The sequence below is a fragment of the Cervus elaphus genome, chromosome 15 (assembly GCF_910594005.1).
Source record: "Cervus elaphus chromosome 15, mCerEla1.1, whole genome shotgun sequence".
NCBI classification, from domain to species: Eukaryota; Metazoa; Chordata; class Mammalia; order Artiodactyla; family Cervidae; genus Cervus; species Cervus elaphus.
In genome coordinates this window covers 64,105,242-64,130,506 of record NC_057829.1, presented here as the reverse complement: position 1 = coordinate 64,130,506, position 25,265 = coordinate 64,105,242, and the positions used below count along the sequence as shown (strand labels likewise).

Sequence of the window (25,265 nt, the reverse complement as noted above, 5' to 3'; positions counted from 1 at the left end):
TTGTGTTTGGGAGTGCTCAGATACTTAAAACCCGTTCTAATTCTAACCATTATACTTGCTTACTCAAACATTTCAGGTGCTCCCAAGTACCTAAAATCAAAGCCCAACCTTTCTAATGTAGGAGTGAGTCCTGTGAGATCCTGTAAGATTGGGAATGTGAATGTACATTTTGATATATAACTTAAATTAGTTGTGTGTTAAGTCATCCATAACTATTTATGGAGGGCCTGCTATGTACCAAGCAGTGCTCTAGATGCTCAGTATACATCAGTGTATAAAACAGACAAAAAGGACCCCTGCCCTATAGAGCAGGTAGTGGATAAGGACTAATTCTGTAGACTTCGTAGAGGAGGTACCATGAGCTGGATCTTAGAAGATAATAGTTTACCCAGAAAATAAGAGTTATGCATGTTTGATGGAAGAGGGAAGTGCTCAGCTGATCCAGTCAAAAAAACTAACATCATATTTTGTCTTTTTTTTTTTTTTTTTGGCTATGCAACAGATAACTGCAACATCTCAATAGCTTATTACAACAGCCATCTGCTTTTGTTTTCATGGCTCTGAGAGGGCTGAGATTTGTAGGTCTGAGTAAAGAAGTAGACAGCAGCAAATGGATATAGGAGCAGGAATCTTCTTGGGGATTTATCTCAGGTCTTTGGCCACAGGCTGGAAGGGGTGTGCCCAGGGCAAGCCTCGGTGAGGCCCGACACAGAGTGGCTTCTGTGGGGCTAAGAGCTGAGCAGAGATACCTGAGGGTGCACGTTGCTCAGAAACACTGAATGTCTAGTCAAACCAGAGGTGAGAGACCTTGATGAACACTTAAGACATTCATTTGAGAACCCAGAGGGAAAGATACAATGCATTGTGTGATGACTGAAATGATAGATTTAGCACATGAGGAATTTAAAGCAGCTGATGTAAATAGGACATAATGATAGGGACCTTCAAAGTATAGTTGCTGAAGTAAAGATTAACTGGATGGACTTAAGAGCAAGAGCGATGCTGCAGAAGAAAGGGGCCAATGAACTATAAGGCAGATAAATAGAAGTTATCCAAGCTGAAATGCAGAGAGAAGAAAGATTGGGGACAGGAGAGAATAGAACTGTAGTGCCACTGAGTTAATATCAAGTAGTTTAAGATATGTCTAATTGGAATCTCATAAAGAGAGGAAGAAAGATGAAGAAATGATGACCAAAATTTCCCCAAATTTAATCAAAAATATCAGCTCTATATATTCAAAAATCTCAGTGAACCTCAAACAGGGTAGATGAGAAGACTATACACCTCAACACTTTGTCGTCAGATTGCTGAAAACTAAAGACAAAGAGAAAACTCTTAAAAGTAGAGAAAAAAGATATTACAGGGGAATGAAGATAAGAATGACAGGTTACTTCTCATCTGAAATAGGCAGAAGATAATGGAACAACATCTCTAAAATTTGAAAGAAGAAAAATAAAATCACCAATCCAAAAGACTGTACTAAGCAAAAAAATCTTCCAGAAGAATGAGAGTAAAATTAAAATGCTTTCAGATAAACTAAAGTTGAGCAAATTTGTTGTCAACAGACTTACACTGCAAGAAATGCTAAAAGATGTTCTTTAGGCTGAGAGGAAATGATAACGGAAGGAAACTCAGATCTGCGGAAAGGGGTGAAGAACACAAGAAGTGGTAATTGTACAGGCCAAAGTGAAAGACCTTTTCTTTAAAGGACAACTCATTGTTTATAACAAAAATGGCCTTGTATTTTGGGATTTATAATATACTACATTAATTATCTATCATTGTGTAACAAATTTTCTCAAAAATTAGTGGCTTAAAACACTATAAATACTTATTATCTTACAGTTTCTGTGGGTTGGGAATTCAGGAGTGGCTTAGCTGGGTGTTTCTTGCTCAGAATGTGTCACTTGTTGCCATCAAGATGTTGGTGGGGGCTGCATTCATCTGAAGGCTTGGCTGGGACTCGGTAATCTCCTTCCATGATGCTTGCTCACGTGCTTGCTGGCAGGAGGCCCCAGTTTTTCACTGTGTGGGCTTCTGCATGAGACTGCCTGAGTGTCCTCACAGTCTAGTCTTGGGAATCACACACTGTCACTACCACTGTATTCTGTGGGTTAGAAATGAGTCACTAGTATGGCCCACACTCAGGAGGAGAGGAAATAGGGAGCAGTATCAAAAAATTTTTGAAATCTACTTTAAAGCTACCACAGATATCTATGGCAACAGTAACACAAAGTAGAAATGATATATATGGCAACAGTAACACAAAGGACAGGATGGTGTGGTAAATGGAATTATTCCATTATGTAGTTCATATATTGTATGTGAAATGGTATAATATTAAATCTAGACTGTGGAAAGTTTTTTCTTTTTAAATTTGTCTTAGTTTTTGGCTGCACGGGGTCTTTGTTGCTTTGCACAGGCTTTCTCTAGTTGTGGCAAGTGGAGCTCTCTTTACTGCAGAGCAGTTCAGTTCCTGTGCTCAGTTGTGTCTGACTTTTTGCGACCCCATGGACTTCAGCGTGCTAGGCTTCCCTGTCATCACCAACTCCCGGAGCCTACTCGAACTCTTGTCGATTGCGTTGGTGATGCCATCCAACCATCTCATCCTCTGTCATCCCCTTCTCCTCCCGCCTTCAGTCTTTCCCAGCATCAGTGTCTTTTCAAATGAGTTAGCTCTTCGCATCAGGTGGCCAAAGTATTGGAGTTTCAGCTTCAGCATCAGTCCTTCCAATGAATATTCAGGACTAATTTCCTTTAGGATGGACTGGTTGGATCTCCTTGCAGTCCAAGGGACTCTCAAGAGTCTTCTTCAACACCACAGTTCAAAAGCATCAATTCTTTGGTGCTCAGCTTTCCTTATAGAGTCCCAACTCTCACATCCATACATGGCTACTAGAAAAACCATAGCTTTTACTAGACTGACCTTTGTTGGCAAAGTAATGTCTCTGCTTTTTAATATGCTGTTTAGGTTGGTCATAGATTTTCTTCCAAGGAGCAAGCATCTTTTAATTTCACGTCTGCAGTCACCATCTGCAGTGATTTTGAAGCCCAAGAAAATAAAGTCTGTCACTGTTTCGTTTCCCCATCTATTTGCCGTGAAGTGATGGGACCCGATGCCATGATCTTAGTTTTCCAAACGTTGAGTTTTAAGCCAACTTTTTCAGTCTCATCTTTCACTTTCATCAAGAGGCTCTTTAGTTCTTCTTTGCTTTAAGGAACAAAAAATAGGGCAAATAGAAACAAATGCAGTATCAATAATTACTTTAAATGTAAATAGCAACTGTCTGAAAGAGGTGCACTTTAGAAATTCAGAGAAAGATAAATGTGATCTCACTTGTACATGGAATCTTAAAAAAAAGAAAAATGCCAGACTCATAGGAAAAGAGTGTAGAGGGGTTTTCCTGGTAGCTCAGTGGTAAAGAACCTTCCTGCCAATGCAGGAGACATGGGTTTGATCCCTGGATCGGGAATATCCCGTGGAGAAGGAAATGGCAACCCACTCCAGTATTCTTGCCTGGGAAATCCCATGGACAGAGGAGCCTGGTAGGCTATAGTCCATGGGGTCTCAAAGGAGTTGGACATGACTTAGAGACTAAACAACACAACACACACACACACACACACAAAACAACACAACAGATAAAACTGCTGGTCCCTCTTTTCCATGGTCCTTGGATGCTGGTACTGCATAGAATGACCTAAAATCACTCACCCTGAGAGTGGTCTCAATTATTTTTAACTCCAGCTGCACAATTTCTTTCTTCCCTATTTTTCTTCCTCAGAATCTTTAGTTTTCTAAATTCCTTTCCTGATTCTTTCTTCCAAAATATCAAGAATATTTTATACTCTGAATATCTGAAGGGTAGAGAAGCGCCTTATCTTTTAAATCTTCTTTAGCCAAAAAACAAGCCTATGCTTGAAAGAGATAAGGAAAGGAAAAAAGACGCTTACCTTGCAGATCTCTGTGCTATTTATCCTCATAGCTTAGGTTAATAAATTTTCTAGACATCTCCTGGAAACTGTCCTAAAAACCGCCTGTTATCACATGTTTGTCTTGCTCCTTGTTAGCTGCACTTCACCCTGAAGTTTCACTTTGTAGTTTCAAGTTAATCTGTGCTTCTGCAGCTGCTATGGGTTCTGTTGTCTGGGCATTTATTGTAGACACAGCGTTTTGGAGCTGTTAATTTTAATGTGTCACTAGGCTGCTTAGCTCAGACATGTCCAGTGTATATACTTATGAGTCAGTGATTCTTAAATTTCATAATTGAGATTCATGCAGGATTTAAGAAATGAAAGTCTGAGCGAGTACTTAAAGGAATTGTTAGGTTGACCCATTTGAAAAATGTCTTTAATGTATATTTCCTCAAATTTGGTAATTCTGAAATATTAATCTTGGGACCTTCCTCCACCAGTGTGGTTTGTCGAAAAAGACAAAATTGATGTAGAGATACATAAGCAATTTAAAAAATAACTAAAGAAGAAAAATATCAGCTTAATGTGGGGGTGGAGTGTGGAATCCTTTAAGTCAGTTGAAACAGCTATCCGAGGAGAGTCAGTCCTGAAGCTTTCTTTTTTTATTTTAATTTACTTAATTTTGTTTTGGTTGTGCTGGGTCTTGGTTGCTGAAGAGGGCTTTGTCTCTACTTCCAGTGAAAGTGATCGAACCAGTGTCTCTGGATTCTTTACCTACTGAGCTATCAAGGAAGCCTGTGGTGAGCAGGAGGCTACTCTAGGTACTTGGGCTTCAGTAACTGTGGAACATAGGCTCAGTAATTGCAATTTGAGGGCTCCAGAGCAGGGGCTCAGTAGTTGTGGCACATGGGCTTAGTTGCCCTGTGGCCTGTGGGATCTTCCTAGGCCAGAGATTGAACCAAACCAGTATTTCCTGCATTGCAAGGCGGATTCTTTTTATTATTACTATTATTTATGTATTTGTTTGGCTGCACTGGGTCCAATCTAGACAGCATATTAAAAAGCAGAGACATTACTTTGCCAACAAAGGTCCGTCTAGTCAAGGCTATGGTTTTTCCATTAGTCATGTATGGATGTGAGAGTTGGACCATAAAGAAAGCTGAGTGCCGAAGAATTGATGCTTTTGAACTGTGGTGTTGGAGAAGACTCTTGAGAGTCCCTTGGACTGCAAGGAGATCCAACCAGTCCGTCCTAAAGGAGATCAGTCCTGAATATTCATTGGAAGGACTGATGCTGAAGCTGAAACTCCAATACTTTGGCCACCTGATGCAAAGAGCTGACTCATTTGTAAAGACCCTGACCCTGATGGAAAGATAGAGGGCAGAAGGAGAAGGGGATGACAGAGGGTGAGATGGTTGGATGGCGTGACTGACTCAATGGGCATGAGTTTGGGTAAACTCTTGGAGCTGGTGATGGATAGGGAGGCCTGGCGTGCTACGGTTCATGGGGTCGCAAAAAGTCAGACCCAACTGAGCTACTGAACTGAACTGTGTCCTAGTTGCTGCATGTGGGATCTAGTTCCCTGACCAGGGATTGAACCTGGGTTCCCTGCATTGGGAGCACAGATTCCTAACCATGGGACCACCAAGGAAGTCTTTGAAGCTTTCTTAATTTAAATTTTGTCAAAAGAAATTAGAACTATTTAGATGTTTGAGATGAGAACTATTCAGTTTAAATCCTGAAGAGGACTGAAGGACCCTTCCATGACTGGTGGAAACTCTGATCTGTGTCCTGTTCCGTCTGTTGAGGTTGTTGCCTTCCAACTTGGGACAAGTTTGAAATAAACAAAAAGTAATATACCCCGTAAGACAGTTTATGATAGCAGATTCCTTTCCTTTTCTACCCTCGTTTCTCTGATCATCCCTCCTACGTCAGAGCAGGCTTTTTATTTTTTCTTACAGTCTAGTATTCCATAACATGTTTCGCAAAGTGCATGTTGTGACTCAGTGCTGCTGTCATCAGGAGAGCACAGTGGGTTGGAGAAAGATACTTGATTGAGGACAGCTGGCCCAGGCCATGCTGCTCAGCTTCATGGGGGCCACCATGCTCAAGATGGGATCTACTTTTCCCCTTCATCTATTGCTGGCTATTTGAGTAATCACCTGGCAGTGACTGCTGACCTTCTGTCCACAACGAGCTCTGGTGACATAAACCAGAGGAGGAAATGATGTTTCCTTAGCTTCTCTCATTTCCTTCCTGAAACAGATTTAAGCTTCATTTTCTGACACCTCTTACCCTTTCGCCCAGAGGAAAGAGCCTGTTCTTATTAGTCCTATATTGCCAAGAATAAGAGAACTGTGCAATTATTTTTTGAGGTTAAAGATTACTTTTCATTGCTTGGATTTGAAATTTTTTACATGGATTTCCATTCTCCGAAACTGATGTTTTATGGAGAGTTCAGTTTCAGGACATAAGGAACTTTCCAGATGCTCAGGCAAACATATTCCTTTGCAGGAACCTATACTGGAGACTCCCTCCAAAGGGGACCCTCTTCCAGCTCTTCTCAGGTTGGCAAAGATGTACATGGGCTCCTGCAGCACACCCACTTTGTAGGAGCAAACAGGAAAGGAAGAGAAACTGTCATCTAGTTCAGGAAATCCCTTCACAAATTTGATTCTGAAAGTCCAGAAAGACTTATACTCTAAATTGAGCAATATTAGGAAGCACTTGCAAGGTGTCATCAGTGCTGTTTGAAAGAATATAGTACCTTTTCAAAGCTCTCACACATTGTGTCCTACTTTCCTAGGACACAATGGATTGTGAAATAGATTGCTCAGAATTTGAAAGCAATTTGGAGTCTGGGCTCATGCACCAGATCTGTCAACAGTGGGATTTTTTTTTTTTTGAAGGGTGGGTGCACAGGAACCCAGGCATTAGTCTTTTTCTAAATATATTTTAAGCCTTCAAAATTTATCTCTCTCCCTCTTATCTCTCATCTAGATTTAGGATGGTAGATTTAAGAAACTAACTTTGTATGATTTCCTGTATTTTCTGTCTCCATTTTTTCATGCATAGTTCTCATAAACTCAAAAGAATCCTTTTGGGCTGTATCTGTCAGGGGCTCAGCAGAATGTAGAAGGCATACTCAAATTGGGTAATTTGAGGAGGTCCCGCTAGGAACAGATGTAGGGAAAATACTGGAGAATTGTACTGTACCCCAGAGATAGCCAGTGAGCCACCCAGGCCTCAAGGGGCAGGAAACTGGGTTGTTACCTGACTCAAGAAAAAGAGCTGCTTTGAGGGGCTTCCTTATATTAGTTGTGGCCTTTAGTAGAATGACACAGCCAAGCCAACTCATAGCCCAGCTGGAAAAGATGCATGGGAATAAACACCCAACCTTACAATCCCTCTGCCTTCAGTTCTCCTGCTGGTGATGCTCATTGGCTGAACCAAACTGGAAGCCAGAGGCAAGGGAACACTTTGATGCAATTCTTGTGGGTCAGCCTCATGGAGCATAGAGCAAGGTGGAGGAGGGGAGGACAGACAGACCTAGAAGGGGGAATGGAAGACACCCAACCCTGGCTTTAATATTCAGTGTTCTCAGTCTGTTTCAGGTTTGATATCAATATCTAAGAATCTGCCTGCAATGCAGGAGACCCTGGTTTGATTCCTGAGTCAGGAAGATCCACTGGAGAAGGGATAGGCTCCCCACTCCAGTGTTCTTGGGCTTCCTTTGTGGCTTAGCTGGTAAAGAATCCGCCTGCAATGTGGGACACCAGGGCTCTATCCCTGGGTTAGGAAGATCCCCTAGAGAAGGAAACGGCTACCCCCTCCAGTATTCTGGCCTGGAGAATTCCATGGGCTGTATAGTCCATTGGGTCGCAAAGAGTCGGACATGACTGAGCGACTTTCACTTTCTTTCACTTTTCTTTCAGGGGAAAAGTTTGTCATCTCAGGAGATTTCCTTTTAATGAAGTATGTCCAGACTTGTAGATATGTTGCTTGTCAGCAATTATTGAAGTTTACTAGGCTGCCTTCTACATTCTCCCACATCTTATGACATAGATTTTTAAAAATCTTTGTTATGATAAATATATATATATATATGTGTGTCTATGTAAAACATAGACTTTACCATTTTGCCATTCTTAAGTGTACAGTTCTGTGGCGTTAAATACATTCATTTTGTTGTGCCACCATCATCATCATCTATTTTCCGAACCTTTCCTTGTCACAAACAAGCTCTGTACCCATTCTCCTTCCCCCCATCCCCTGGTAACCACCTTTCTAATTTCTGTTTCTATGAACTTTACTACTATTGATGTATCATATAAGTGAAATCACATAGTATTCATCTTTTTGTGACTTAGCATAGTATGCTCAGGGTTCATCCACATTGAGGTATGTGTCAGAATGCCCTTCCTTTTTAATAATACTCCATTGTATGTATATGTTTACCTGTTCTTTTGATGGCCACACAGGTTGCATGATATACTTTTTTAAGTGTTATTTTTATTTCTGGATGTGTTTTCATTAATACTGAATACATTCACTCTCATGGCTGCAACTTTTACATGTTCAGCCTGATCTCTCACAGAACTGCAAGGTGATAAAAGAACAAGGGACTGAGACAGGAACAGCAGATATGGGCTTGAGCAAGAGAGAAGGGCATCATCTGGAGGCAGTTTAAATGTGTGGAGAGACAGTGGAGCCCACCATGGATAAAAAAAACAGCGTGTAAACAAAGGAACAGGTTTTGGACAGAAAGTGCTTTATGGGAGCAGAGAGCCTTTTGCTTGGTTAGGACTGCACAAGGACTATTTATGAATAAGTGGAGTGAGAAACAGTTTAAAAAAATATAAAGTTTGACCTAAAAAAAGTGTGCTGTGCCAGATAAGTTGAATTAAAAAGGAGTTCTTGGCTGGATTGACTCAATCTTTAATTAGTAAAATGTCCCTGAAAGAGAGAAATATGGCTTATAGCCTTCCCCAGGTTTATAGTGACCATAGAGCTCTTGTATTTGGGGACAATATGATTAGTGTCCTCATCATGTTTTGGGGAAATGGTGGGGACTAAGCCAGGTTTCTTGGGTGCAGGAACTACAGCTCATCTCACAACATCTTGAATGTTCCTTGGTACATCAGAGAAGTAAAACTGGTTAGAGAGATTGCTGCCAAGGTCTTTAGTCCATTGAAAGTGTTAAAATATCCTTAGTGAAAGTCACTCAGTCGCATGCGACCCTTTACAACCCCAGGCTGCTTGGTCCATGGATTTCTTCAGGCCAAGAATACTGAAGTGGGTTGCCGTTTCCTTTTTTTGCTCCCCTATGGACTATAGCCTGCCAGGCTCCCTCCACCAAAAACAAAGAAAAATCACTGCAGATTTATGAATCAATTTTCTGCTCTCTCGATCTCTTCCTCATGGAAGGAAGCCTGTTTCCTTATTAGATAGTGGTCAGATTATCTACAGGGTCTTACTTTGTCCTGTGTAGGGTAGATACTTTGGGATAGGAGTTGAGTTGCTTAGGACAATAGAGGAGAGTTTAAATGTTCCTGTTAGTCTCCAACGGAATTAGAGAATAAATCTTTAAAGAATATTGGGTTAAAGAGTCATCAACTGATTAGCCTATCCAGCAGAGCCAGATTTTTAGCCTGCATGGGAATTTGATTGACTCTATTTGGCTTGACTAAAATTTATTGAATATGTGAATGCATTATAGAGAGTAGGAAAATCTTGTAAATTCTTAAGCAACTGTGTAATGTGTAAAAATTGACCGTTTAAAAGATTAACCAGGTTCACTGACAGATTAGTGAGGAGAAAAATTGTATCTTTAGCCAAAAAGAGAGGAAAATGGCATTTCCCCAAAAGAAAATGCGTTATAAACAAATAATAAACTCTGGTTAAGATATATGCTGATGGAGAAGGCACTGGCACCCCTCTCCAGTACTCTTGCCTGGAAAATCCCATGGATGGAGGAGCCTGGTAGGCTGCGGTCCATGGGGTCGCTAAGAGTCGGACACGACTGAGCAACTTCACTTTCACTTTTCACTTTACTGCATTGGAGAAGGAAATGGCAACCCACTCCAGTGTTCTTGCCTGGAGAATCCCAGGGACGGGAGAGCCTGGTGGGCTGCCGTCTACGGGGTCTCACAGAGTTGGACACGACTGAAGTGACTTAGCAAGATATATGCTGAAGTATTGGGGAAAATATCTGTTATATATTTTGAATACATCAAAGATAAAATGAAAAATATTTTAAATACATTAAAACATAGCATGGATTGAAAAATGGGGAACTAGATGATATGTGACAAAGTGTCCGCAGTAACATCTTAATGGTAGACTCTACATGGTGGGTGTCAGCTTCTTTCGGCGTGGCTGTTTGAAAATTTTACATAATAAAATGTTGGAGAACTAAAGAGAGGAAAATGGAAATTCAGTGATTTTGAAGGAAGAACCAGTGAGATGTAAGAGAAATAGTAACATTTACAATAAAAAGTACGTGGGCATTGGAGTCAAATAGACTTGAATTCTGCTTCTGGTTTGGCTTTGTGTCAGAGAGTTAAGTATGTTGTTTAGTGGTGGCACTGGGATTTGAAGCCAGGGACCCTGACTCGAGCAGCTTGGTCTCCACCTTGCAGTGTGGTGATAGTACAAGCTCCTAGCTCAGTGTCCGGAATGTGATAAATTCTCAAATGGTAGCTGTTGCGGTTAGTGTGCTGCCTGGATTATAGAGGATGAAGAAGTATCAGATTCTGATGTTTGATCTGAGAGGCTTATATGACACTGTTACTCAAGCTGGATGATAAACTCTTTGTGGAGAAGAGATGGTTAATTTAGTTTCAGATAAGTGGAAGTAGAGATTTTGATATGAACAGTTCTTTGTATTTTCCTGAAGTTCAGTAAATCATTCGCTCACCAAAAATTACTCACTGAGCATTGCTCTAGACCAGTGAACAAAACAAGACAAAAATCTCCTCCCTCATAGAGTTTTATATCCTATGAGGGTTTGAAGAATGAAGGGTCTTTGCATCTCACATGCAGAGTGACTCTGCAAAGCTGGAGAGACAGGCATTCACCAGCAAGAGAAGAAATGCTGTCATAGCAAATTTTCTGATGTCCCAGACATTATGCCATCCAGGCATTTATTTCCTCTGCTTTCTCTCAGGCCCATCTGCATTCTGATTTCCAATGTATTAATAGTTCTTTTTTGCTTCCATCTAAAGTTGGTGGAACAGTTTATGTGTAAACTAGTTATGATTAAGTTTCAAAATATTTTTTGGCCATACTACACGGCATATAGGATCTTAGTTCCCCAACCAGGGATTGAACCCAAGCCACGACAATGAAAGCACCTCGTCCTAACTGGTGGACCACCAGGGAAGCCCAGTCCTGGCTTCTAAAACGGCCCAGACAGAAACAATAATTGTTGCTTTTCATAGTGTGTACAGAGAAGACAGATGAAATTCACGCTATTCCACATAAAACAGAGGGCATAAAGACCTTTCTGGTCTCACCCACAAATCCTGTAGTTTAGCCAGGCTCTGACTGCAGCACACTTCCAGGGTGTGTATTCCTTAGCGATTACGCACTCCTTCCAATAGGGTAGGAGGTCAGTCAGTAAAAGTATTTATTGAGCCAGACCCTCCTCTGCTCCTGAGTCATTTTCTGGTAGAGCTGGAAGGTTCTCTGGGAGAAGCTTTAACCCTTTCAGCTCACAAAGGTTACTCCTCCATGGAACAGGGTAGCTCTCTAAGTCACTCTCTGGGGCTTATGCTAATTGTCTCCTTGATATTTTAGATAATGAGGTTATATATTTAGTCTGATAGATGAAATTTGAGAAACAATAGTAGTAGGAAAAGGAAAATAATATCTACCTTGGCTCAACCTTGAGTTGTTTTAATAATGTATAGATGGTTAAGGATTTCGCAAAAATTGTTTGTTTTAGGGGAAAGAAATATTTTTGACGCCACCCTTATGTGGAAATCTGACATCTGGCAACTTCAGCTGTCTGGAAGACAGCCAGAAACTAAGAAAGGGGCCTCAGAGCACATAAAAAATAACTGTTGAAGGACTCTAGCACTACCACATGTACTTTACTACTGCAGAAGAGTTTGTTAACCTCTTATTTGGAGCATGCTTACTTTTTATTTATCTAGACACTTTTAATAATTTTGGCGGTGTGTGTGTGGTTCCCTGCCACTCCCAGCAGATTGTAAACAATGATCTAGAAAGAGGTAGAAAAGTTGACAGAGGAGATAAACTGAGAGCAGAGCAAAGGCTGACATTAAAAGAGAAAAACCTAAAACTTACATAGCACTGGTACTGTGTGTTACAGAAGAGTACAGTAATACAAGGTTAAAAAAAAAAAAAAGAGGAGTACAGTAAGGAACGGTCTTAATAATGAGCTTATTATTAAGTTAGTGTTTAGTGTCTTTTCTGATGATGGCAAGGATTTATGTTATGTGCCTAGGTTTTAAACATGGTCAAAGTTAACCACGTTTGACACGTTGAAATAGTAAATTATGTAGCGTTTATATACTTGAAATATCACATTCTTTGATGATGCTATATCATTGACAGATTTAATCTTGTAGCTGATTATGGAAATGATGTTTAATAAAAACTGCTAACATTTATTGAGCACCTACTGTATTTCCCCTGTGCTAAGTGCTTTCACACTATTAGCATACTGGTTATGGGTTTGAAAACAGATCTGCATTCCTATTCCATGTCTGACTTACTATGTGACCCTGGACAGTTTACATCGCCTCTCTGAGCTTGCAGAATGGGAACCAACTATATACAGCAGGGTTGTTGTGAAGACCCAAGGAGGGAAGTCATAGTGCTACATATAGAAGTGCTAATTAAATGTTAGGCATTGTTGTTCAATTGCTAAATCGTGTCTGACCCTTTGTGACCCCATGGACTGCAGCACACCAGCCTTCTCTGTCATCCACTACCTCCCAGAGTTTACTCAAACTCATGTCCATTGAATCAGTGATGCCATCCAACCATCTCAGCCTCTGTCATCCCCTTTTCTTCCTGCCCTCAATCTTTCCCAGCATCAGGTTCTTTGCCAGTGAGTCAGCTCTTCCCATCAGGGGGCCAAAGTATTGGAGTGTCAACTTCAGTCCTTCCAATGAATATTTAGCGTTGATTTCATTTAGGAATGACTGGTTTGATCTCCTTGCTGTCCAAGGGACTCTTAGGAGTCTTCTCCAGCACCACAGTTCAAAAGCATCAATTCTTTGGCACTCAGCCTTCTTTATGGTCCCACTCTCACATCTGTACATAACTACTGGAAAAACCGTATTTTTGACAGTGTTAGAACCTCCATCCGTAGCTCTTCAGGCACTCTGTCTACACGATATAATCCCTTAAATCTATTTGTCACCTTAGGAGGCATTAGTATAATTACTTTTATCATTATCATCACCCTCTTGATGGTTATTATGAAAGTAGGATTATGTCCATTTTTTGAAAAAAGAAGCTGAAGCCCAAGTAATATATCCAAGGTAAAAAGCTAATATATAGTGGAGCTGGGATTCGAACCTTGATCTCTCTGACACCAGGAGCCCAGTAATTTGCATTCACATTACGCTGCCTCCTCAGTGTGTGATTTTCAATTGTGAGTGTTAGTCACTCAGTCATGTCTGACTCTTTGCGACCGCATGAACTGTAGCCCGCCAGGTTCCTCTGTCCATGGGATTTCCCAGGCAAGAATACTGGAATGGGTTGCCATTTCCTACTCCAGGGGATCTTCCCAACCCAGGGATCGAACCTGGGTCTCCTGCATTGCAGGCAGATCCTTTACCATCTGAGCCACTAGGGAAGATTTGTATATCTTTTAATACTTAAAGAAAATATCTGGTGGGAGAGGATGTGGGGAATGTTACTAGCTATTTCTCTTTTCCGTTGTATTCCCAAGTCATCTCATTATAGGAAAAAAGTTTCTGCTGGAGGAAGCACAAGCTGGAATCAAGATTTCTGGGAGAAATATCAGTAACCTCAGATATGCAGATGACACCACCCTATGGCAGAAAGTGAAGAACTAAAGAGCCTCTTGATGAAAGTGAAAGAGGACAGTGAAAAAGTTGGCTTAAAGCTCAACATTCAGAAAACTCAGATCGTGGCATCCAGTCCCATCACTTCATAGCAAATAGATGGGGAAACAGTGGCTGACTTTATTTTTCTGGGCTCCAAAATCACTGCAGATGGTGACTGCAGCCATGAAATTAAAAGACGTTTACTCCTTAGAAGGAAAGTTGTGACCAACCTAGACAGCATATTAAAAAGCAGAGACATTACTTTGCCAACAAAGGTCCGTCTGGTCAAGGCTATGATTTTTCCAGTAGTCATGCATGGATGTGAGAGTTGGACTGTAAAGAAAGCCGAGCGCCAAAGAATTGATGCTTTTGAACTGTGGTGTTGGAGAAGACTCTTGAGAGTCCCCTGGACTGCAAGGAGATCCAACCAGTCCATCCTAAAGGAGATCAAGCCTGAGTTTTCATTGGAAGGACTGATGTTGAAGCTGAAACTCTAGTACTTTGGCCACCTGATACGAAGAGCTGACTGATTGGAAAAGATCTGATGCTGGGAAAGATTGAGGGCAGGAGGAGAAGGGGACGACAGAGGATGAGATGGTTGGATGGCATCACCGACTCAATGGACATGGGTTTGGGTGAACTCCGGGAGTTGGTGATGGACAGGGAGGCCTGGCGTGCTGCGGTTCATGGGGGTCACAAAGAGTCGGACACGACTGAGCAACTGAACTGAACACAAAGATGAGCTCTTTTTACTCAGTAGTTCAAATGAAATATGTAACATTTGTATTGCATGAGTCATTAAAATCTTATAGGTACTTTGCATTAATAGACTAAACAATTTATTATGTGCCTAAATATTTGTCCATATCATTCTTAGAATGTAAACTTAATGAAGCTATAACTATTCTTTTTTGCAATTAGGCACTTGGTGCTTTTTGATGTTGGTTATAGTTATATGTAGGGGCTTCTCAGGTGGTGCTAGTGGTAAAGAACTTGCCTGCCAGTGTCAGAGATATAAGAGATGTAGGTTTGATCCCTGGGTTGGGAAGATCCCCTGGAAGAGGGCATGGCAACCCACTCCAATATTCTTGCCTGGAGAATCCCATGGACAGAGGAACCTGGCAGGCTACAGTCCATGGGGTCGAAAAGAATCACACTGAAGTGACTTAGCATAGTTATATGTGGGATGAAAGTTAGAATCCTCATCTCTACCAGCACCAAATGAATACTTGAGGCAAATAAAGAACAGTAGACTTGGGGCCTCTACACTCTGGAGATCTTCTGTTGCTTCTTGTAAAAGACCTGGGAGAAGAGTAAAGTAATCCTGAGGGTTTCCAGTACATATGCCTTCCTTTTTATTGCCTCCCTTTCTGTTGCTTGAAGTGGAATGTTAGTTGCTCAGTCGTGTCTGACTGTCTGTGACCCAGTGGACTGTAGCCTGCCAGGCTCCTCTGACCATGGGATTCTCCAGGCAAGAACACTGGAGTGGGTAGTCATTCCCTTCCTCAGGGGATCTTCCCGACCCAGGGATGGAACCCAGGTCTCCTGCACTGCAGGCAGATTCTTTACCACCTGAGCCACCAGGTGAGCATGCACTTAGGCTCCCTTGACAGAGAATAACAGACACATTGTCTTATAACAGCACAGATACCATGGCAGGTAGTATGCAAGTTTGAACTGTAGGCTTCTTTGAACAGAAAACACATTCTTGATGTGGTATAGTGTACTCATTCTTATCTGGAGGCGCCATCTACATAATCTTTCTTGTTCTTTTTATGGATTTTTATTTTTCAATGCATTTTAAATCTGCACTACTGTTGCTGTTATTCAGGTCGAATTACTTTTTCTTTTTTTTAAATAGAAGTAAGTAGGGACCAGAATTGCCTCAGTCAAAATCCTGGCCCTGCTGCTATAAACTCTGTGATCTTGAACAAATTAAATTATCTAACTTTCTGAGCCTCAGCACCCCCATCTTTAAGGTAGTTGTGGAGAGAGACTACGCAAAACTAAAAAGCTTTTGTACAGCAAAGGAAATTATCAACAAAACAAAAACACCACCTATTGAATGGGAGAAGATATTTGCAAATGATATAAACAACTCAGCATCAAATAAACACCCCAGTTAAAAAAATGAACAGATCTAGACATTTTTCCAAAGAAGGTGTACAGATGGACAACAGGCACATAAGAGATGCTCAACACCACTGGTCATCAGGGAATACAAATTAAAACTGCAATAAGATGTCACTTCACACTTACCATATTGGCTGTTAAAGAGACCAAATAACATGTGTTGGCAAGGATGTAATCTGGAGAAAAGGGAACCCTTATGCACTGTTGGTGGGAATATAAACTGGTACAACCACTATGAAAAACAGTATGGAGATTCCTCAAAAAATTAAAAACAGAGCTACTGTGTGATCCAGAAATTCCAGTCCTGGGTATTTATCTGACAAAAGCTAATTCAGAAAGAGAGATGAGCCCCTGTGTTCATTGCAGCATTATTTACAAAAGCTGTAAACTTAGGAAGCAAACTTAGTGCCTGTTAGTAGATAAATGGATGAAGAAGATGTGGTTATATTATATATCTGTGTGTGTGTGTGTGTGTATAATGGAATATTACTAATTCTTAACAAAGAATGGAATCTTGTCATTTTTGATAATGTAAATTATCAAAGCATTATGCTAAATGAAATGTCAGAGAAAGACAAATACTGTGTGATTTCACATATGTGTGAAATCTAAAAAACAAATGAACAAACATAAAACAGAAAAAAAGTCATAGACACAAAGAACAAACAGGTAGTTGCCAGAGGGGAGGTGGGCGGGAGGAGGAAAGAAAGATGAGAGTTTAAGAAGTAACTTCCAGTTGTAAAATAAATGATTCACAAATATGAAATGTATAGTGTGGGGAATATAGTTAATAACTCCTATCTTTGTATGATGACATATCATGACTAGATTTATCATGGTGATCATTTTGAAATGTATAGGACTATTGAACCACCAAGTTGTGTAACAGGAACTGACATGGTGTTGTAGGTCAACTATACTTCAGATACAAACAAGCTCAGAAAAAGAGATCAGATTTTTTGGTCACCATAGATAGGGCAGAGGTGGCTGGTGGAATTGGATGAAGGCAGTCAAAAGGTATAAACTCCCAGCAAAAGACTCAGGTTCAATCCCTGGGTTGAGAAGATCCCTGGGAGGAGGGCATAGCAGTCAACTCCAGTATTCTTGCCTAGAGAATTCCATGGACAGAGGAGCCTGGCAGGCTACAGTTCATGGGGTCACAAAGAGTCGGACACGACTGAGCGACTTTCAGTCACTTCACTGTAAGATAAATGAGTACTAGCGATATAACGTACAACATGATCAGTATAACCAATACTGCATATGTTATGTATGAAAGTTATTAGGAGTGTACATCCTAAGAGCCCTCATCAGAAGGAAAAATACATGTTTAAAATGTAATTTTAAAATACATTTAATTTTGTATCTATATGAAATGATGGATGTTCACTAAACTTACTACAATAATCACTTCATGATGTACGTAAGTCAAATCATTATGCTTTACACCTTAAACTTAGGCAGAATATACTCTGTTAGTTGCTCAGTCGTGTCCAACTCTTTGCAACCCCATGGACAATAGCCCACTAGGCTTCTCTTTGTCCATGAAATTACTGGAATGGGTTGCCATTGCTTTCTCCAGGGGATCTTCCGAAGCCAGGGATTGAATCCAGGTCTCCTGCATTGCAGTCAGGCAGACTCTTTACCATCTGAGCCACCAGGGAAGCAAAAACTTATGCAGAGGTGTACGTCAATTATATCAATTAAACTTGAAAAAATAAAATTTATGTGGAAATACAAAGGGAAGAAATAAATAAAAAAGAGATAGTTATGGGGAATAGATGAAATGCCATATTTCAATTCCCTACCTTTTAAATACCATATTTTAAAAGTACCCTCTTGCCTCGTACTTTAAAAATGTTAATTTCCATATTGCCTTCCTCAGGCATATTGGAAAGTCTGTATTTCCACATTGCATGTTTTCTATTACTCATAGCTATAGGTCATTTTTTTTTTCCGATTCCAGAATGACTTTGAAAATCAAATGAAAAGGTATGAGGAAATTATTGTTTCTAAAGAAATAAATGAGATAGCATTCTGATTGGTTTAAAGTACAAACTTCTTATTTACTTTGACTTCATTATAAGTACCTTTATATCTTAATGATAATTCTCAAGCTATAGGTCTATACTGCAGTGTCTTACATAATTCTACTTCCCCATTTCTTTGACCTTTCTTTCCAGGTTTAAAAGATGGAGGCCGGCTCAGTGGTTCGAGCCATCTTTGACTTCTGCCCTAGTGTGTCAGAAGAACTGCCACTCTTTGTGGGAGATATTATTGAGGTATTGGCAGTGGTGGATGAATTTTGGCTTCTAGGAAAGAAAGAGGATGTGACAGGTAAGAGGCTTATGCTTCTTCACATTCAAAATAGGCCATAGGCCCTCCCTTCTTTCCATATTAAAAATTAAGGTTTAATGGCAAGCCCAATAAATAAACTTCAGATCCTTTTGTGTTTTCTGTATGTGTTTGCCATGGTTTCTACCAGCGAGGAGAGACCGTCTGTTATCATTGCATCTCTCCTTGCAGGTTCCTTTAAAAGGTTGACGTGGTTAGGTACCAGCTGCCCTCCTAAATCCCTGGGTGACCTAAATTTATTGAAGTTGCCCTGTACCCTAGATGCACTTATCTCCCACTTTGCATGTGCCTGGTTTCCTTTTTTCTATTATTGAAAACATAGATTAGCACCAGTTTCTTTCATGAATTCAGGAGGAGGCTAAAAGTTCTTCTCCCACAATATGCATCTGTATTAAATCCAGCCTTAATTTGCATGTATTTATGTATGTCTGGCTTGGAGTATATCTTACAGTCCTGAGAACAGACTCTGTTGATACTTAACCCATATTTGGGGGATAATAGATTATTTCCCAGTAGATGTGATACCTCAGCTAGGATAAATATGGTGTGTCAGAGTTAGCAAGTCAAAGAGGATAGGTAGAGAGGATTGCTTATTCAGGGGCCCTGGATCAAAGAGGAAAAGAGCATGGAGGAACTGAGAAAAGTTCAGTCTGGCCTGAAGTGTGAATGGCTGAGGTGGGGGAGATGGCATAGGGAGATGACTAGAGGTTAGATCACGGAGGACAGCGCGTGCTGTGGAAAGGGGTTATGGAAACAGGCTGCTGCTTCAAGCACAGGTAGACTTGTATTTTACAAAACTCTCTGCTTCAGAGTGAAGAGTCATAGGAAAGGGCAAAGCCAAAAGCAGGGAGGCGAGATGGGAAGTTGTTGCATCAAGGTGAGAAGTAGCTGTGGCTTGGACCGAGGCGATGAGTCTTGAGATAGTGGACAAATGCAAGAGATATATAGAAGGTGGAATCAGCTAAACTTTCTGATGCTTTCCAACTGACAGGCCTGTCTATCTACTATTACCTGTTAAAACCCTGCCCATCTTCAGACTCAACTGTAGTTTTTTTCCATAAAATTTTTCATTTTCTTCCTGACCCATTTTCTGCCTTCTCTGAACTTCCATAGCAATTTGTATACCTATGAGTTGACACTGGATTTCAGACTGAAATATTGCTTATGTCTGAACTAGATTTTGTGTCTGAACTAGATTTTAAGATCTTTCAGGGCCAAGACTGTCTTACTGTTTTTCCCTTCTGCAGTGTGCCTTTGATAGAGTGACACCCATTAAATGCTTATTGGATTGAACTGCACTCTCTGTGTTCTGCAGGCACCCTATTTTGTGCATTGCACATTTTCTAAAATAGATTTTCCAGCTATGAGTACTCAGTGAATTTTTAATTTGGGGTCTATAAATGAGCTCAGAAAAAAGTTTTTTGTCCTGGTATCCGAACAGAAAAAAGGAATTTTATTTTTATTTATTTATTTTTTTTTTTAAAGAATTTTAATACTGGAAATGTTTGCTTTTATTTTCAGGACAGTTCCCCAGCAGTTTTGTAGAAGTTGTTACCATTCCAAGTCTAAAAGAGGATGAGAGACTCTATGTCTGTATCTGTGAATTTACATCCCTAGAGCTGAACAGTCTTCCTCTCCATCGAGGTAAGTTGATCACCCAAGAGTAGACTGTTTAAAATAATACTGGTGGGGTCAGTCCATTTTGACAACTTGCTCTTTTTTTCATTTTTCTAAGTAACCTCTAGAGAGTCTTCAATAATACTAAGACAGAGCTGACAGTAATAAACCCTTATCTTTGAGTAACATTTTATAATTTCTACAGTATTTTTTTCTCACAAATATAGTCTCATTTCATTCTCTGTATCTTGTGTAGTCAAGTCTTAGGTACTAAGGCTTCTTTATTAATGTACAGTAATAGAGCAGGAATTGTGGTTTGCAAATTAAGGCAGAGATGCAAAACATTCCCTTTCCTACCCAACTATTAGGTAATGTTATTAAAGTTCTCATCAGAACAGGTTTAAAAGGAAGTGGTTTTAAACAGATGGTCATAGTCATGTCTCAAGTATTTCTTGTATTCAAGTATTTCTTGCTTCATGTACTCTGAAAGACTTAAGAATGTCTAAAGAGTGACTAAACCACGTCCGTCCGTCCATACGTTTCTGCATAAGCACAGAAACCAGTAGTGTTCCACGAACGGAGGCTTATGATCAGTGCAGTTTTGTGACTCACAGCAGTCATCAGAATTGTATGATTTATTGGATATATTAATATTGTTACTCTTTTGAGTATGTCTCTAAAGGGGTAGACGTAATTTCCTTTTCTTTTCTTTTTTTGGGCCATACCTCATGGCATGTGGGATCTTAGTTCCCTACCAGGGATCAAACCCATGCCTCCTGCGATGGAAACACAGTCTCTTCACCACTGGACCACCAGGGAAGTCCTGGAATAGGCTTAATTTCTTAAACCATGTACACATATGAAAGAGAGTGTGCACAGAGGTGGGGAGAGAGACCAAGCAAACTCCCTAACCTTTATTCAGTGAGAAGAAAGGAAAAGTGGATTTTGACCTTAATCCTCAAAATCAGTTGTCACAGTTTCTTGTCTTCACTTTACACTGAGCCCTACCTCTGTTCGGAATACATTTTTGCTAAATCAGTGTTGCAAAGACAGAAATAGAGGAAGATGTTATAGCAGGGGACATTATCTGTTCATACTCACAGTTCTTCCATTGGAGGATTGAGTCCACGTCCGTCAGACCAGTCAGAAGGTGTGGAGAAAGGGCCAGAGCCCAGTGGCTAACAACATTGATACGACTTTGTTATCTATTATTCTGTGTGTAACAGTATACTATATGGGAAGGTACAGTATGTCTACAACATTTAAGGAATTTGAGAATGTGGCTTCTGGAATTAGTTTGTTTACTTCATATTGTATCTTGTGTAGTCTTTCCCGATGGCTTAGTTAGTAAAGAATCCACAAGCGGTGCATGAGACATGGAATATGTGGGTTTGATTCCTGGGTCAGGAAGATCCCCTGGAGAGGGAAATGACAACCCACTCCAGCATTCTTGCTTGAAAAATCCATGGGCATGGACAGAGGAGCTAGGTGGGCTACAGATCATGGAGTCTCAAAGAGTTGGACATGGCTGAGAGACTAAGCACAAAATTGTCTTAGGTACTAAACAGATTTTCTGCTGAATGCTTCCCTTGAGAAGACTGGACTAATGTGTTGTGAACTTGCTTTAAAGTTAAAATCCACCTCAGGAATCCCAGGGCCACCCAAGGGATTCTCATGAAGACCCTGGTGTGGACCTTTCAGCCACAAGTCACCTCTCCGAAGACTGACTCAAGATCGGCTGGATCCTGGAGCCTATAGATCTTATCTTAACTAGCTTTTAACAAGTTAAGCCTGAGGAGTTCCTCTGTCCATGGGATTCTCCAGGCAAGAATACTGGAGTGGGTTGCCATGCCTTTCTCCAGGGAATCTTCCTGGCGCAAGGATCAAACCCGAGTCTCTTAAGTCTCCTGCATTGGGAGGTGGGTTCTTTACCACTAGCACCACCTGGGAAGCCCCTTAAAAACATAAGCAGATCTCAAAAGGAAAGAATGTTGGGCAGGGGGTGCATAGGAAAAGAGAGAATAGAAAGAGATATATTATTTATGGTTTTATTTTGTTCTCTTCTGTGATACTCTGCTGTCTGCCAGTTAACACACTGACTATTCAGCTTTCTTTCCTTCTATGCTTTTCACATCTTTTAGTTCTGTATGTCTTCTGATTAGGACATACAGCCTTTGAAGATGGGAAAGTTAGGTATATGTATACAATTTTTATTTTTCTGGGAAGTTTAGCATGAGACACAGAAGTAATTTTAATTCTTCTGATTTTCTTTTTTTTTTTTTTTTACTACATATGGTTTATGAAGATCAGTGTCTCCGCTCATGAGTGTATACATTCCTTTATCCCTGTCCTCTAGTACTATTAATCCAGTTCCCTGTTGTTTCTTTACCTTTCCTTTGATCCTTCAGTGTAGCAGTGAAGCTTCTCTTCTTCTGTGATTTACTGTATGTCGAGAGGGATTTGGAAACCTTTAAGAGCATGTGGGATAATGTTTGAGATCTGGTTTGTTTTACCATACTGCCTTTAGTTGTTATTTACTTACCTTTCAGAAGTATCACTGAAATAAGAGAAAAAGTATATCTATTTTAACTATAAAATTATATTACCTATATGTATGTATGATTAATAAACATATATTTTATATAGTTAGAGCCAGCAGTATAGTTTAGGGGGTAAGAATTCTGATGTTCCTAGATTTAAATCCAGCTTCACAACTCAGTAGCTATTGACTTTGGTCTAATTACTTAAGTTCTCTTGGCCTCAGTGTCCTTATCTACAAATGATAATACCTACCTCAGGGTAGTCGTGAGGACTAAATAAGGTTATACATTAAAGCATCTGGCACAGGGTAAGCACTCAGTAAAAATTAGCTATTTTATTGTTCTCATCCTGGAGCTCATAAATGTGCTTCAGGGGGCCTTGTTTCTTGATAATGAAGTTTTGTGTGTATATACATTTTCCAGGGAGATTCTATTTGGAATGAAAACCACCAGTGGTTCTTCCAGCAGGTGTCACCCTTTGTCCTTTCCCTGAAGCTTCCCATTTGTTTTGGTCTGTTCCCTATAGTTTGAGTTATATTTAAATTCAGAAACAAGTTTGTCTCTTAGAAAGATCAATGTGAGTGCTATCCTAAAAAATACAGAGGGGGCGGAAAAGAGAGAGACAACAAAAAAACAAAATGAGAGTATGGCAAAGAAAAGACAGTGAAAGAGAAGAGAAAAAAAAGTGAGAGTGATGAAATATTTAATTGCCTTACACAATACAGAATGCTTATTCCTTGCTTACAACCCCATGCTTCTAGACTACCTCCCTACCCCCCAAAACAACCAATAAAATTTAAATTGATAAATTTATTTATAAATAGATAAATGATAATTATCACTTAAAGCACTTGTGTCATAAATTTCTGGTGTCCTGCATGTGAGATGTCAGGATTAAGGTTCTGATACGGCTCATGCGGACACCTGGGTAAAGAGTGTGGTCAGTCTGCATAGAGCAGAGTCCCTGGGCACTAGGATTCAGTGAGGACCTAATACCTGCAGAGCCAGACTACTTGTATTCAGAATCTCGGACTTCTTATCATCTTATTCTTAATGAATTTCTTGTTCAAATATAAAAATTTAACCAGAAGAAACAAGCACTGTGGTGACTGGGATTAATTGTCCATAAATAAAAGGCTCAGGCTGACCCTAAGAGTCACCCCACTTCTTATTTTTCTATTCTCAAAATCTGGTCACTGTATTCCAGGAGTTCCTCATATTGTTGTTTTTGAAATCTGGAAATGACCACCAAGTAGCCTCCATTCCTAAAGAATCAGAATGCAAAAAACTCAGTAACAGGGCTATATAAAATAAAAGTATTCAACAAAATTATCTCTGAAGTACTTCTCAGGGACTAAATTGTGACTTTAAAAAAAAATTCACCTTTCTATATAGAAATAATCAACAGAATGACAGTCTGCAGATAATAAAGCCTATCAAAACACTCACTCAGCAGAAAATAGGGAAACAAATCCTACTGTAAGGATTTCATAGAGATCTGGCATTACAAGAAAATATTCTGATTCTGCAGCTTTAAAAAAGCCAGTTCATTTCAAAGCCAATAGAGTGGGAGTTATGACACACTTTTATTTTTATTCACTAAAAGGCTTGTTGTGTCTGAATAGTAGCCATGTCTCCAGTGAGTTTCTTCTGTGGTCCTGTTGGAATGGGGAAAAGTCACTTGTAATTCTCAGGACCCCAAGCTCTGACCAGTGGGATATTGAATCAGAAATTAAAGGGAAAATAAAAATATAGGACCAAGACCCTATTTTTCAGGAACATCTAAGCAAATCAGTATGAAATCAGTGAGAATGATTTAGTGCCTACCACTAAATGCAAAAATCTTACATTAGGAGCTGTATAGTGTATAAATATACAAGTGTCAAAATTGTTGATATAAGTGATAATTTCTTTAGTAGATTACAGATGACCAAGATGTGTGTAGACCTCTAAAGTTTATTAGAGAAATATGCTAAGGTTTTGGATGGAGAAGCTTGTCTAGGAGACAATGAAAGTCCCCTTGTGTGGAATTAGGCTCTCAGAGGTGAGATAATATTGGATAGCTGGGGATGGGGCAGGGGGAGGTTATATCTGGATGTGAATGCCAGGTTGCATTGAGGTGAAAACATAAGAACAGCCTTTTGGTAGCTTGGGCTTCCCTGGTAGCTCAGCTGGTAAAGAATCTGCCTGCAATTCAGGGTTTGATCCCTGGGTTGGGAAGATCCCCTGGAGAAGGGAAAGGTTACCCACTCCAGTATTCTGGCCTGGAGAATTCCATGAACTGTATAGTCCATGGGGTCACAAAGAGTCAGACACGACTGAGTGACTTTCAGGAACACTTTCTTTTGGTAGCTTAGTAACTAAATCTCTTTGGAGAATATTCAGAGCAAGCTTATTTTCTTTTAATATATTTCAGGTAGTAAGAATAGGATTATTATAGAAGAAGCCTTGGTTAATAGGAAAAAGGCTTCATGTCCCATGGTAAACATTCGAGCAGGGTAAGGGTATGATAAAATTGGTATGTTTATAGTCTTAGTTTGGTAGATTGGAAGAGACAGTGTCTAGGGAAAGCTTTAAAAGAATGAGATGATGAGAGTTGGACTAGATGGTAGCAAAGAGCAAGTGATGAACGGAATAAATGTTTTGAGAGAAGAAA

General features: G+C 40.1%; 1 protein-coding gene across 1 annotated transcript in view; it reads left to right on the top strand.

Annotated features, from left to right (window-relative positions):
- Nucleotides 1-25,265, top strand: part of LOC122708909 (dynamin binding protein) — a 113,849-nt gene that overhangs the window by 14,230 nt on the left and 74,354 nt on the right. The window contains exons 2-3 of the mRNA XM_043925727.1: nucleotides 18,281-18,434; nucleotides 19,974-20,096. Of these exons, the coding sequence (XP_043781662.1) occupies nucleotides 18,290-18,434; nucleotides 19,974-20,096 (268 nt within the window). The 5' untranslated portion in view covers nucleotides 18,281-18,289. The remainder of the gene's footprint in view (nucleotides 1-18,280; nucleotides 18,435-19,973; nucleotides 20,097-25,265) is intronic.